This window comes from Mobula hypostoma, chromosome 26 (genome assembly GCF_963921235.1).
Source record: "Mobula hypostoma chromosome 26, sMobHyp1.1, whole genome shotgun sequence".
Taxonomy (NCBI): domain Eukaryota; kingdom Metazoa; phylum Chordata; class Chondrichthyes; order Myliobatiformes; family Myliobatidae; genus Mobula; species Mobula hypostoma.
The window spans coordinates 22,353,722-22,367,426 of NC_086122.1; the positions used below are offsets into that span (position 1 = coordinate 22,353,722).

Genomic DNA, 13,705 nt, shown 5'->3' on the forward strand with positions numbered 1-13,705 from the left:
TAACAGAATGAGAATTGATAAATTGACGTATTTGTTTTATTGCCTTAATGAATGTAAAGCCCACTTGATTTGCTCCTGTTGATTTGGTGAGAGCGTCTGAAATGGGATTGTAAGTTTGAATACAGGAGGCCCTGTTTGGGCCCTGAGAGTTGCAGGGTGCAATCGTTAAGTCCTAAAGGCCTAAAGTTTAAGCTGCCATGTGATGGGTGTGGATGGAGATCAGAACCTTGCTTCTGATGGCTCAGGAAGTCAACAAAATGAGGCTGAAGGATAAACGAAAATAATGAGACTTATCAAAGGAAGTTTACAAGGGTGTTCTCAATTGACGAGCACCAGATGTACAAGCACAACTTAAGCTGATGATTTCCTGACAGGGTTACGCGAAGATGAAAAATAAACTGGGAATGGCGTTTATTGTACTTTATTCTGGGAAAGGCCCAATTCATTTCTGTGGAGTTGAATAAAAAAGGGCTCTAGCAATGTAATTCCTCAGCCAATATTATTTTACTATTACTGGTTTTCAAGAAACTTACCAAGACAAAACTTCCCTTTATCTTTCTGATCAAGGACTAAGATGTTTAATGAGAGTTATTTCAGCAAGGATTTTTCACAGCTGTCAACCTCTGTGTCAAAAGAAATAGAATCCAGGACACATTCAATCATATTACATGTTGCTCCTTTAAACATTAATGGACTATTTTGGTTCCAATATCTCACATTTAATTGCTCTTATCAAGGATACAGAACAAAATACTTTAACTAACGTTTAGCTTCTTAACACTGTGAAGGAGTATGAACGTGCAAATATCATAGATACACACGTATCTATGAGCACACGTCATATGATTTATTCAGCTCAAAATCCTCTTCCAGCCAATCACGGCCAACGCTGTCATCAGTGCTGACCATTCTAAGATTCTTTAGATGACGTGCACAAAAATGCATGTGGTCAAATGCATAAATGGTCACATGCACAAAGATGACGGGCAGTTTCCAACTATCTCCATGTGAGGATAGCGTGGTTGAATTGAGGAAAGGGCAGCAAGGCCTCCCATGCTGACTCCTTTGACTGTGGGTCTGAATCAAGTTGGATTCATCCAGATGCTTAGTCTCACGAGTCGCAATGCATGGTCTGGATGCAGAGGGCCAATTGAGTAAATATACCCTCAGCAGCCCCTCCTTTCCCACCTGTATCAGGGAAGGACGTTGTGAGGTTCAGCCAGCCTTTAGCAATGAATCATTAGCCCAGAACGTACGGACTGCTTTTGACAAGAGACAAAGCTGGCAGTGAAGCCACAGCTACAGGCTGGCCAGCAATTTTTAAATGTTTGTAATATTCAGAAACATTTAAAAATCATTGAAATTGAATTTTGCCTTTTTTAAATTAAAAAATATTTGCAACATTTTAAGAAATAAGTGATAAAATTGACTAAAGATACATTAAAACACTATAAGATTATTAAAGCTTTAACATAAAGTAAGACAAATTAAAAATAAATAGCTCAGTTTCCTCATAATTTCCAGATTAGAGATTCTTATAGAATGAATATAAGCTTTTGATCAACACACATAAAAGTTGCTGGTGAACGCAGCAGGCCAGGCAGCAGCTCTAGGAAGAGGGACAGTCGACGTTTCAGGCCGAGACCCTTCGTCAGGACTAACTGAAAGAAGAGCTAGTAAGAGATTTGAAAGTGGGAGGGGGAGGGGGAGATCCGAAATGATAGGAGAAGACAGGAGGGGGAGGGATGGAGCCAAGAGCTGGACAGTTGATTAGCAGAAGGGATATGAGAGGATCATGCGACAGGAGGCCTAGGGAGAAAGAAAGGGGGAGGGGAGAAGCCCAGAGGATGGGCAATAACGGATGGGGTACAAGGGAGAGGAGGGGCATTAATGGAAGTTAGAGAAGTCAATGCTTATGCCATCAGGTTGGAGGCTACCCAGATGGAATATAAGGTGTTGCCCCTCCAACCTGAGTGTGGCTTCATCTTTACAGTAGAGGAGGCCGTGGATAGACCATAATCCAAGATCACTAAAATGGATCCCCATCTCATTGTTGAGGGAGAAAACAATGTGCTGGAGGTACTCAGTGGGTTGAACTGTATCTGTGGGGAGGGGAAGGAATTATGAAGATACTGATCCCCTACAGATGTTGCTGAACCCACTAAGTTCCTCCAGCAGATTGTCTTGTTATCCCAGATTCCAGCACTTGCAGTGTCGGGAAATCCTGGCACTTCTAGACTTGGCCACTAAGCTCTCGATGGAACCTGGAGTCGGGGCAAGGCAAGCACATATCCCCAAATTTAATGTGCACATCCATTGGGAAACATGCGCCAGAGGCTCACCTACCGTGGAACCGTCATGCGCCAGCAGTTCCCTTTGGAGCGTGGCAGCAACAACCAATGCAAGTTGACCTGTTGCCCTCGGAAGGGAAAGCTGGGGAAGTTTCCCACGTGTCAACATGGCCCAGGAAAGTTCATTCCTGTAATTAACTCCTTCTGTCAAAATGGGTAACTTCCAGCATCTGCAGTTTTCATTCCTGACCCTGTCCTAAGCCCCTTTGTACACAAATGAAGTTATAGAATTGCAAAACTGATGCTTATTATGCTCTGCAGTTACAGTCATGCCATCCTCCACCTCCAACAGGTCCTTCAAGAAGAGGAGACTATTCTGATACTGGCTTTGCAATGGCAATTTCCCAAATTTGGTATATTTTCTACGTTAGCCAGCTGCTCTCCTTGAGTTAAAGCCTCCCCCTTATGTTCCTGAGATTTACGCAATCTGTTCTCTGGGACTAGTATTATTTATTTATTTGCAGATTTATTAATCACGTGTATATAGAAGCATAGAGTCAAATGTGTCCTTTGTGTTAACAACCAACACAAGTTAAGGACGTGCAAGTCACTACATGTTCTGGCACCAACGTTGCATGTCCAAAATGCCCAGCGGAACATAACGAAATGAAACGTCCCAAGCCAAAACAGCAGCAACATCTAAACAAGTCCCATTCCTCCTCGCCGCCCACCCACATACACAGCCCTGCAACCCCAGGACAGCGGACTTGTGGATTCACAGTCAATGGGCCCTCGGCTTCCAGAGTGAACTCGCTGTTGTTACTTTGCACAATTAGCTACTTGTGAGTGTGAGGTCCCGTAGTATCTCTGTTATCGCATCCGCAGCTGGCTCAAAGCTGTTTAGGAAACCAGCCCTAACATGGTGGCACGTCATATTAAACAGCTCAATTACATCACAAGGTGTCATCGCATTAGTTAGACAATATCACATCATGAGACTTGTACAGTAATTCTGACTGCCACTATGTTTCTACTGTAACAATGTCTTTGTGGAAGGAATGCTAATTGCAGGACTACTGTCTTTAATATCTTGGACCAGTGAAGGTACTTTAGTTAGTTCATGATGTCATAAGCAACTTTGTGACATCAGGACAACATCATAAGGAATGTACCTGTGTGTCTTGTTTTTTCTGATAACCATGAGTTAAAAGCAAAGTATTGCCAACTTCCCTTTCCCTAACTACCATTCCTTTTGTTAATGAACAGTAATTCATGGTCTGGGAATGTGCAGTTTTCTAGTATACATTACCAACCAGTCCCAAAGAACTAAACACTTACCTCTAATCGTGGGTTTACATGTGTAGCATTTTTTTAATAACCTTGGGAAAATGTGAAAGAGTTCTGAATGTCGGAATATGAGCTTGGTTGTAAAATACTGAAACAAGGAGAACAAATGAATACTTCGAACTGAAAACAGTTTGCTTGCAGTAAACAAAAAAAGATGTCTTCTACAAAATGGTGCAGACAAAACAGAGACAAAACTATTTTGTACAGCAATGTATTATTTATTATTTTCTGGGTTGAAAAAAGAATTTGCATTTTAAAAAAATGTCACTATCTTCTTATTGGAAATGATATCAGCCATTGAGCTGCCTACTGTTGGGGATGCATGCATCTATATTTGAAAGTATGTATCTTAATCCATTACATTCATGATGCCATTCCTGTTTCCTATTTTAACTTCCTCTGTGCTAGGCCCACAGCTCAATCCATCATCGCTATCTGGGTTGTTGTTGATCACTTTAAGGAGTTTCTCAATTGCCTCTTTCTCAGTTGCCTTTTGGAAAGATTATGTTATAAAGAAGGAAGTCAATCACCAGTACACTAATATTCTTTTCAGATAAATGTGAAAGCATATCTCTCAAAATCAGATCCACCAATCGAAAAATCATTTTAAATATACACAAGAAATTTCAGCATTCATTTGAATGATTGGGCTCTCCCCCTATGGATCAAGTTCTCTCTAGTACTGAACTATTGCTAGTAGGATCTAATTGAAGCTTAGAATGGCATTTTGAATGTAATGGATTAAGGTACATACTCTTAAAGTATTATCTGCCTGGCTCCTGACATCAGGCAACTCAATGGCTGATATTCCACTGAAAAGCCAATGCCATTTCTTTTTAAATGCAAATTATTTTCTCATGCAAAAAGGTACATTTCTGCATAACGTGGTTCTATCTCTGTTATGTATGTGAAGGCAATCTGTGATATTCTGTAAAATCCAATGTTTCGAATGTTCTTTATTTTTTCTATTTAGTCATGCCTGATAAATCTGTTTCTTGTTCAGTGCCTATAACAAGATCTCATTTTGTTTCACTGCACCAGGTGGATAGTTCAGAGACTATGACTGATTCCGACACAGACAGTAAAGGCCTTCGAGAATTCCATTCTATTGGGGTGCAGGTTGAAGATAATAAACGGTAAGCCAGCAATTTTAATTCATTAAATAGTTACACACACACAAAAATGCTGGTGGAACACAGCAGGCCAGACAGCATCTATAGGAAGAGGTACAGTCGAAGTTTTGGGTCGACTGTACCTCTTCCTATAGATGCTATTTGGCCTGCTGCGTTCCACCAGCATTTTTTGTGTGTGTTGTTGAATTTCCAGCAGCTGCAGATTTCCTCGTGTTTGTGTCATTAGATAGTCATTTATTTTATCCCTTGTGGATCCAGAGGTTCAAACATCAAGGAACAAAACAATCTGGTCTATTAAAATAGTTTCGAGTTAGTCCCAACTTCCTTGCTTTTTTTCCGTAACCCTGCAATTATATATTTTAATAATTTCCAAGAGTTATTGTTGAAACTGTTTCTAATCTGTCAAGTGCAAGGTGCAGGGTGAAAATATACTTGTAATTCAGTTTCATAAATCCTACCTTCTGCATCAGACTGGAGTGTCCTGAGTGTAAGATACCGCAACAGAAATTATTATGCAGCATTGAACCTTCTCAGTGATAGTTGATGGGCAACTATTGACTTTTCTATTTGATGATAGCACGCTGCAACCCTGCAGTATGTTGGGTCATTGTGGCAAATACTTCCACACAAAGATCTTTTGGTGACTTCATCAATCTCACATTCAAAGGCGTACCGGGTGTTATTTTACTGTAAGTTCAACTTGTTACTCAGAATCCTTTCAGGAGTCCCTCTTAGGACTGCAGGGTCAGAAAAGTGCTTTTGCTATTGAAGAATGATTTGCGATGGTAATAATGATGGTCACTGGAACCTCATTCCAGCTCAGAGACTTGTTTTATTCCTGTTCCAGATGGCTAATCAGTTTTCCACTGTTTCTTCTGAGGGTGATGGCGCGTGTATCGTGGTACATGCTTCCACAGATGTCAGCTTCCAGTTCCAGGATAATGCGCACCCCTTCATTGCACTGTGAGCAAGACAGCAAGTGCTGGCAGCCTGTTACAGCCAAACTCGATCTTCTCCTCACCCAGTGGTTATGTATGTGCAGAGGCCATTGTGAATCAGTGGCTAGCAGCCAGATACAGCGGCTGATTTTTCCACTGCCTAACTCAGGATGCTGAAGCAAACTGCAGTGCCCACCTGCAATCCTATATCGATAACCAGGCTAACACCAACTTATCCAATACAGAATGTGCTTCCAGCTTGATCAGACAATAAGACATAAGAGCAGAATTAGGCCATTGAGCCTATTAAGTCTGCTCTGCCATTCAGTCATGGTTGATATATTATCCTTCTAAACCCCATTCTCTTGCCTTCTTCCCATAACCTTTGACATCCTCAATCAACAACCTATCAGCCTCTGCTTTAAATATACCCAATGACTTGGCTTCTGTGGCAATGTTTCGCCACCCTCTGGCTAAAGAAATTCCTCCTCATCTCTGCTCCAAATGGACTTCCTTGTATCCTGAGGCTGTGCCCTCTGGTCCTAAATCCACCCACTACTGGAAACATCCTTTCCACCGTCACTCTATCTAGGCCTTTCAATATTCGATAGGTTTCCATGAGATCCGCTCTCGTTCTTCTACACTTCAGCAGCATCAAACGCTCCTCGTATGTTAATGCTTTCATTCTCAGGATCATTCTTGTGAACCTCATCTTCAATGCCATCACGTCTTAGATGTGGGGCTCTAAAATTGCTCATGAAAGTCCAAATGCGCTTCAGTACTCTAAGGCAATCGATGTGCTTCAGTAATGCTTTTATTCATTAGGAAATGGGGGGTAATAGTGAACCATTATAATTAAACCTTGCAGATCACAGCATTGATAGACACAGTTCAAAGAGGGAATATTTGACCTTCTGAGCAGATAGAATGATACTCTAGTAGTTGTTGTCAGCAGAACACAAGAAAATAATTCTGGTTGAGCTGACTGCCGTGGGAGGAGGGATGGGAAGAGGCCCACGAGAGAAAGGCCTTGAAGTACCAGCCCTTACTGCAGGAGTGTAAAGACAAGGGATGGCAGGCATGGTTGTTCCCTGTGGAGATGGGCTGCAGAGGTTTCCCAGCCAAATCAGCATGGCAGTTGTTGTCAGATCTGGGCCTGGACGAAAGGAGCAAAAAACAAGCAGCTTGTAGGACGGTGGAAGAGGCAGAACAAGCTTCTTGTTGGATTTGCAGTAGGCGAGAGGAGAGGAGCTGGAAGCCAGGAGCAGACGGGCAGTGATTTGGCCACCACTGCCGGCCCACCAACTGGAGAGTGTTGTGGTTAAGGGTTGAAACACTCGGTGAAGATTAGGAACCACCTGATGACATCTGCTCCTGGATGAAGGCTACGGTTACCTCATAAGGTAAATGGAGAATGCACCCTAACAGGTGTATGTAACAAGGACCAGTGTTAATATTTTCAATTCATGGATACAGTGGTGTTAAAGTGAAGTAGGTCAGCTCACCTACCAACCTACTGATCCATCCATAGCATTCAATGCTTCTTTCACCCAGAGGTAATTCGCCAAAGGAACCAGGATGGAACTTGGCTGGGTCTAGCAGAAGTCCAGTTCCCAAAGCTGCATTTACTAGATAATTACTGTCTTCCCTCAGCAAACCATTTTTAGGTCCAGCTGTGAAATAAACCATCCGTGCTGAGGATAAATCGATTGCATTCTTCAAATCTCCACAAGCACGGTTGCTCAACGCTCAGTCAGGGTCTACATTGTGCTGCTGATGGCAAAATATTCCAGAAGAAAATCATCAACCTAATCTTTCATCCCAGATGGAGGAAAAATTTGGAAATAAATTTCCATTTTTACACGTAAATGGCCAGTGCTCAGCATCATCTCCTCCGTCTGTTTCTGCATGCCTACAGGCATGATCAGTTTCTCCAGCTGCCTGTCCAGTGTGAAGTTGTGGACAAGCAGGATCTCCTCTCAGTTAAATGTCAGCAAAATCGTATCATTTCTGCATTCACTTGTGCTGCTGGAGTGTACACCTCAGTGATCTTGCCCACACCCCAAACCCGCACTCTTGTCAGGATGGTCAGCTGAAAAGCTTGCCTTCCTTCCACCTGCTTACTTTCTCCTCCAATACTCTGTCAGTATTTGTTCCAGCCACAGTCAGATCTTTGTTGCCTGGTGGTGGGGGTGCTCTCTTCTCGCTGCTACCATTAGAAAGAAAATACAAGAGCCTCAGGGCTCACACCACCAAGTTCAGGAACAATTACTACCCCTCAACCATCAGGCTCTTGAACCAAAGGGGATAACTTCTCTCAACTTCACTTGCCCCATCATTGAAGTGTTCCCACAGACAGTGAACTCACTTTCAAGGGCTCTTCATCTCATGTTCTCAATATTTATTGTTTGTTTATTTATTATTATGATTTCTTCTTTTAGCACGTGGCCAAGTGGTTAAGGCATTCGTCTAGTGATCTGAAGGTCGCTAGTTCGAGCCTCAGCTGTGGCAGCCTGTTTGTGCCCTTGAGCAAGGCACTTAACCACATATTGTTCTAGTGTCTGTGCGAGGAGTGGTGCCCCACGCAGGCCTCTCAAGGTCTGAGTCGACGTTCCCCTTCTTTTAGTATTTGCGCAGTTTGTTGTCTTCTGCACTCTGGTTGAACTTCCTAGTTGGGCAGTTTTACATTGATTCTGTTATAGTTATTATTGAGTAAACCAGCAAGAAAATGAATCTCAGGGTTGTATATAGAGACATATATGTACTTTGAGAATAACATTTATTTTCAACTTTAGTTTAATTTCCCGTTGTTCACCCTCCATTCCTCCACTCCTGCATTTCTCCATGACCTCGGGTTGGAAACCCTTGTTCTAGACAGTGAATTCAATAGCCTATTTTTCTAACATTATTAATGATGAAACCTGTGCTACAGGACAAAAGATTTTGATGCATTTTATCCAGTTCAACCATGTTCATCTCATGTCAGAAGCTTCCAGGGAGACCAGAGCATTACCAACCTTGTGAGGTAAATTTAATAATCAACTAGAAAAGTATGGTTTAATTCCAATTCAAGTATCATTCAACCATACATTAATACCACCAAACGAAACAGTGTTCCTTCTGGACCAAAATACAAAACACCACTCCAACAGTCATACACAGCACAAGGCACATATAGCACATATAAGATAGCAAGTAAATATACAATCACACAAAACAAAAAACATATCGCCCAAATCCCTGAATGACATGTCTTGAGGCATGGGTTTTGTTGGCAAGAACAAGCAGTACAACCATTCATTCAGAGTTTTAAAAGTTAAATGTTGCCTGATAAATTGAAGAATTAGTTAAAGCAGTCGATTTAGTGTGCATTAACTTTCAAAAGAGTGTTGATAAGTTGGTGTTACTTCTGTATTTTTAAAATTTTCTTCCTTTGCTTTTAAGAGTTACTATTTTAAACAATATGTGAACACAGCTTATAAAAGGCACCAAGATAAACTATAATTCAGGGTAGGTAGATTCATCAGAGACTACAAACTGTAATCAGTCGGTATTACTTCTCAGTAATTGATCAACACGTCGTAGCCCTGCTGTTTATGGGTTACAGCTACAGGCCATTCAGTACGGACTTCCATCTTCATCTTCCCTCTTTCCTTCCTTCTCCACAATCTCCCCTGTCCTTCCTTGTCTCTGCCTCCACCTAGAAAAAGAGACAAATTTCAAACTTTAGCAGCAGTCTAAGTCAGTTGTGTATGGGTCGGGATGGTTTTGAGCAGCAGTAAAACCATTGTGCCTTCCTTTAGCCTCGAGCAGGGGTTCTCAGCCTTTTTTTGAATGCCATGGATCCCTACTATTAACTGAGAGGTCCGATGATCCCAGGTTGGGGACCTCTGGCCTAGTGGGATAGAGTGTGTTGGAAACCTAGTGTCAGGCAGCTGAGCAAAGTGGCCTGCCCTTATGCAAGTGTAAATAGGACCTCAGTGCTCTGTGGTTGGAAGATCAGTCCTGATCTTTCATGGTCTCATCTCACTAATAAGGACAAGACAGTTGCCTAAAGCCTGGGAGCAAAGCCTGTCTGTGTCTTCAAGGCTGTAACCTAATATGTCGGGCAGTAGTGCCTTTGGAAAAGAGGATAGTATAAGCAGGTGAGAAGATGCCAGTGAGAGATTGTGCTTTACCAGCTGCTTCATCGGTTTTTCCTTCATTTCAGGCATGCCCGGTTTAAGCGTTCGAACAGTGTGACAACAAGTGTTCAGGCTGATCTTGAATTGGAAGGCATCCCTGGGGTGTGTGTGAGCACAGAGGACAAGGGCTTCCAGTTCAGCCAGCCGTTCGAGCGACATTCCTCGGAGCCCGAGCAGTCAAATGAGTACACGTCATTCAGAACTGTTCACACGCAAGGACAGTGGGCGTACAGGGATGACTACCGGATGCGGTATGACAGTGCCGACGCCCAGCGCCAGGACCACTGGGGAGAATCCAGCGTTCACAACCACCCAGACCCAGGAAGAGTGTCTCCGTGCCACAGAGACGGTGACTGGTTCATCAAGCTCCTGCAAGCCGAGGTAGAGCGACTGGAAGGCTGGTGTCAGCAGATGGAGAGGGAAGCTGAGGAGAATGACTTGCCTGAAGAGGGTAAGTCCATTTCACATGTTCAGATGACCGTTACTACGAAATGTGTTATGTTAATGATCACTTGCCTTATGAGTCGAAATGGTTCTTTCCCAACGTAACCCCGTTCTTATTACGTGCTCCTTTGCTGCCTCCCACCTACACAACATCTCGTGGTTTTGGGCAGGGTGAGGGTGCACAAAGCATCACATATTGAAAGGGGAGGGGGTCTTTTCCCAAGCACTGTCATAAATTTGGGTGCTAACCTTTTCTGAATTTCATACTGCTGCTATTTTTATTGGGTTTAGAAATGTATGAAGTAATTTCACAATATTTTCTGGCATTTCCACATAAATCTGTCCAGTTATTTTTCTGACTCTCATTGTTGTACATCATCTGATGACAATCGATTTCAGCAAGCAATCATTTTCTGGCATCTGACCAGATGACTTTATGGGCTTTCACTAGGAGGTACAAAGGGATTGTTTACAGTTGTTTATCCTTGTAGCCTGCTGCTCTCCTTTCTGCCTAACAGCATGGCTAAAACTTTGTGATTTCGTGAGTGTCTGACAAAAAAAATTACAAGGGTCAAACTCACACTGAAATTTAACCACTAGAGCTTCTTGATGGCAACTTTGATCCAAATGACCAGACAGAAATGCTAATCCAGGCTGTATGATAAAGTTTCCCAAAAATATTGGGGACTCATCCTGTGAGCCTGGGGAACGTTTTGAGTGTACGCAATCTTCTTTCTCTGATTGTTGGTGAAGATTAAATTATCAATATAGAAGTCATTGTGATAATTTGGTCGAGTAAGTAGAGTATTCTTGTACATTGGGCTGATAAATTTAATATAACATTTTCTACTCTCCCCTTCCGTTTCTACTGAAGGAACATGCTCTCCCATATTGTTTTGTGATCATTGCGTCACTTAATCATGATATACAAAGACCAAAGTTCATGTGTAAGTCTTGGGTGGAACACTGATAGGCTGCTTGACTGAAGGGTCTGTCAATATTGTCCTCTCATCTGGATAACTGATGATCAGTACCAAAGACTTTGATCTCTTTCTACAGTGAGCTCAATTGTCTCCCCGAGCTATGTCAGCCGATTGCTCACAGATCAAGAGTCAAACATAAGAGACTCGAGTCTTTTTTAAATGTTTCAGCTGTTCTCTTTACTAAAATCAACAAAGACATCAGAGAACCTATACATTTTATGTTAATGAAAGGAGTATTGTGAGCATGTGTGAGCAACTGGTGAAGAATTTAACCATTTTATTATATTCCTGGAATTATCCAAAGCTAATAAAAAAAAGAGAATGCGAATTTGTGATGTTCATGTTGGTATTAACATTCAACTTCAATTTTTACTGTAGAATCAGACACCACAGAATCAAGAAGCATGGAGCCCATTCTGCTTACATTGTCCAACCAAAGTAGCTTTGAAATTCTCTTTCCTACTTTTTCCCCATGATTGTGCTTTCTAGTTTATATCCAATTTATTTCCAATGACTGCTATTGAATCGACTGCCTTTACCTTTTCAACAATATGTTCCAAGTTGCTGCAAAGAGAATCTGATCAGATGTCTCATCAGGTGTTGACTTTGGTCTGTTCTTAGATCTCGACAATTCACTCCATTACTGCCAAGCTACCTCTTATTCTCTATCCCCAACAACTCATTGAGACAACTGGCAAGATTATTATTCAACATTGCTCCCCTCTGTTCATGTAACTGCAGAGCTGTGTGACATGACTCCTAATGCTACACAAAGGAGACCTTGGTAGAAGTCTAAGAGTCAACTGTCTGATCTATCTCTCTCTCTCTCTCTCTCTCTCTTTCTTTCTCTCTCTCTCGGCGATGGAGAATAATTTAGTTTAGGGAGAAGTCTAAATAGCTAATTCGTTTATGAACAATCATCAATCATTCACTGTTTTCTGGTGCACCGATTGTATTTAGAATCTAACACACCATTCCCTTGTGTTTTAGTGCTTGAAAAGATCCGCAGTGCAGTGGGCAGCGCCCAGCTTCTCATGTCACAGAAGTTCCAGCAGTTTTATCGACTTTGCCAGCAGAATATGGTAAATTGCAGGGGGGAAGGGATGGGGTGCCTCTATTTGCTTTGAGAGGGAAGGGAAATTGATCTTGAATTCTGTTTTTCAGTTGTTCTTCCAAAGAGTGACCCTTCCTGTCATCTCTGAAACACATTTCAAAGAAGTTAACTACCATGTATCTTTGTTTCAACATGTCAAATGAATTTTGTTTTAAAGTTTAAAGATTAGGTTAATGGCTTCTTGATTAGTAAGGCTGTCAAAGGTTAAAGGAAAAGGCAGGAGAATGGAGTTGAGAGGGATAATAAATCAGCCATGATGGAATGGTGGAGCAGATTCGATAGGCTGAATGGCCTAATTCTGCTTCTATGGTCTTATGGTCTTTTTAAGTCCTCAAGGAGACACTTTGCTTTGATTTAATGTTGCGGGAGTTTGAACATCCAGGTGTGAGAGTATGTGGCTTTCTACTGACTTCACCAAGCTAGTTGGTTACAATGCACATGTCAACACCAATCGGACTTCAAACCTGCCCTCTGCCCTGAACAATGAGCAACAGTTAAGGCATTTATTGCAAAGACAAACGCCATGTTCCAGAGGCTCCATTTTTGCCCGTAGCTTTCTGTCTGCAGAGCTAGTTCCTCATTCTGTTGAGGTGATTCTGAAACGCATACTGATGCCGAAACTCATAACCAGAGTGATTAATATCTGGCCTCTCGGCTTTACACCAGAATTACAACTGTCGACCTTCGTCGACACATCGAAGAGATAAGTGAATCTAAGTTTGTTGTCTTCCTCCAATTCATTTTAAATAACAAATATTTGAAATTAAATGAACTGTGTATTTAGATAAATGTATTGCTTTTTAAACTTTTTATTTCATGATACCAAATTAAATAATTCTTGGAAAAAACTTAAACTGTTTTGGAAGTGTGTGAGCATCAGAAATATTTCGAGGGTGTAGAAAGGTCTTGTGGGATATAGAATCATCAGTGATTTTCTGGGATAAGTCGCAAGTTCTGCCACCTGGGACCAGTCCACTGGCTGTGGACAGCTCCACCTAGTGGTACGGTGACACCAGTGAAGCCTCTGAGACACTGCCATAAGGTTTGGTTCCTCCTGTGAACAGATAATGCGCATTCAGATGCTTGAGAATAACATCGTACACATTAACTCATATATCCATGCTCTCATTGGCTCAGCTCAACCATAAAGCAGTGCCACTTGAATACACCTGTATCCAGTGCTAGATAGCGCTGATCCCAGCAGGAATTGCTGTACAATCACCCCCGTTCCTTTTCCTACTGATTTCCCTCAAAGTTTAAGGTAAATTTTA

At 41.9% G+C, this 13,705-nt stretch overlaps 1 protein-coding gene across 12 annotated transcripts in view; it reads left to right on the forward strand.

Moving 5' to 3' along the window:
* The window catches only part of LOC134338201 (disks large-associated protein 2-like), a 787,855-nt gene that overhangs the window by 756,352 nt on the left and 17,798 nt on the right, over nt 1–13,705 (forward strand). For all 12 annotated transcript variants that reach the window (XM_063033864.1, XM_063033863.1, XM_063033857.1 and 9 more), the window contains 3 exons: nt 4,680–4,774; nt 9,920–10,344; nt 12,311–12,402. In XM_063033864.1, the coding sequence (XP_062889934.1) occupies nt 4,680–4,774; nt 9,920–10,344; nt 12,311–12,402 (612 nt within the window). The remainder of the gene's footprint in view (nt 1–4,679; nt 4,775–9,919; nt 10,345–12,310; nt 12,403–13,705) is intronic.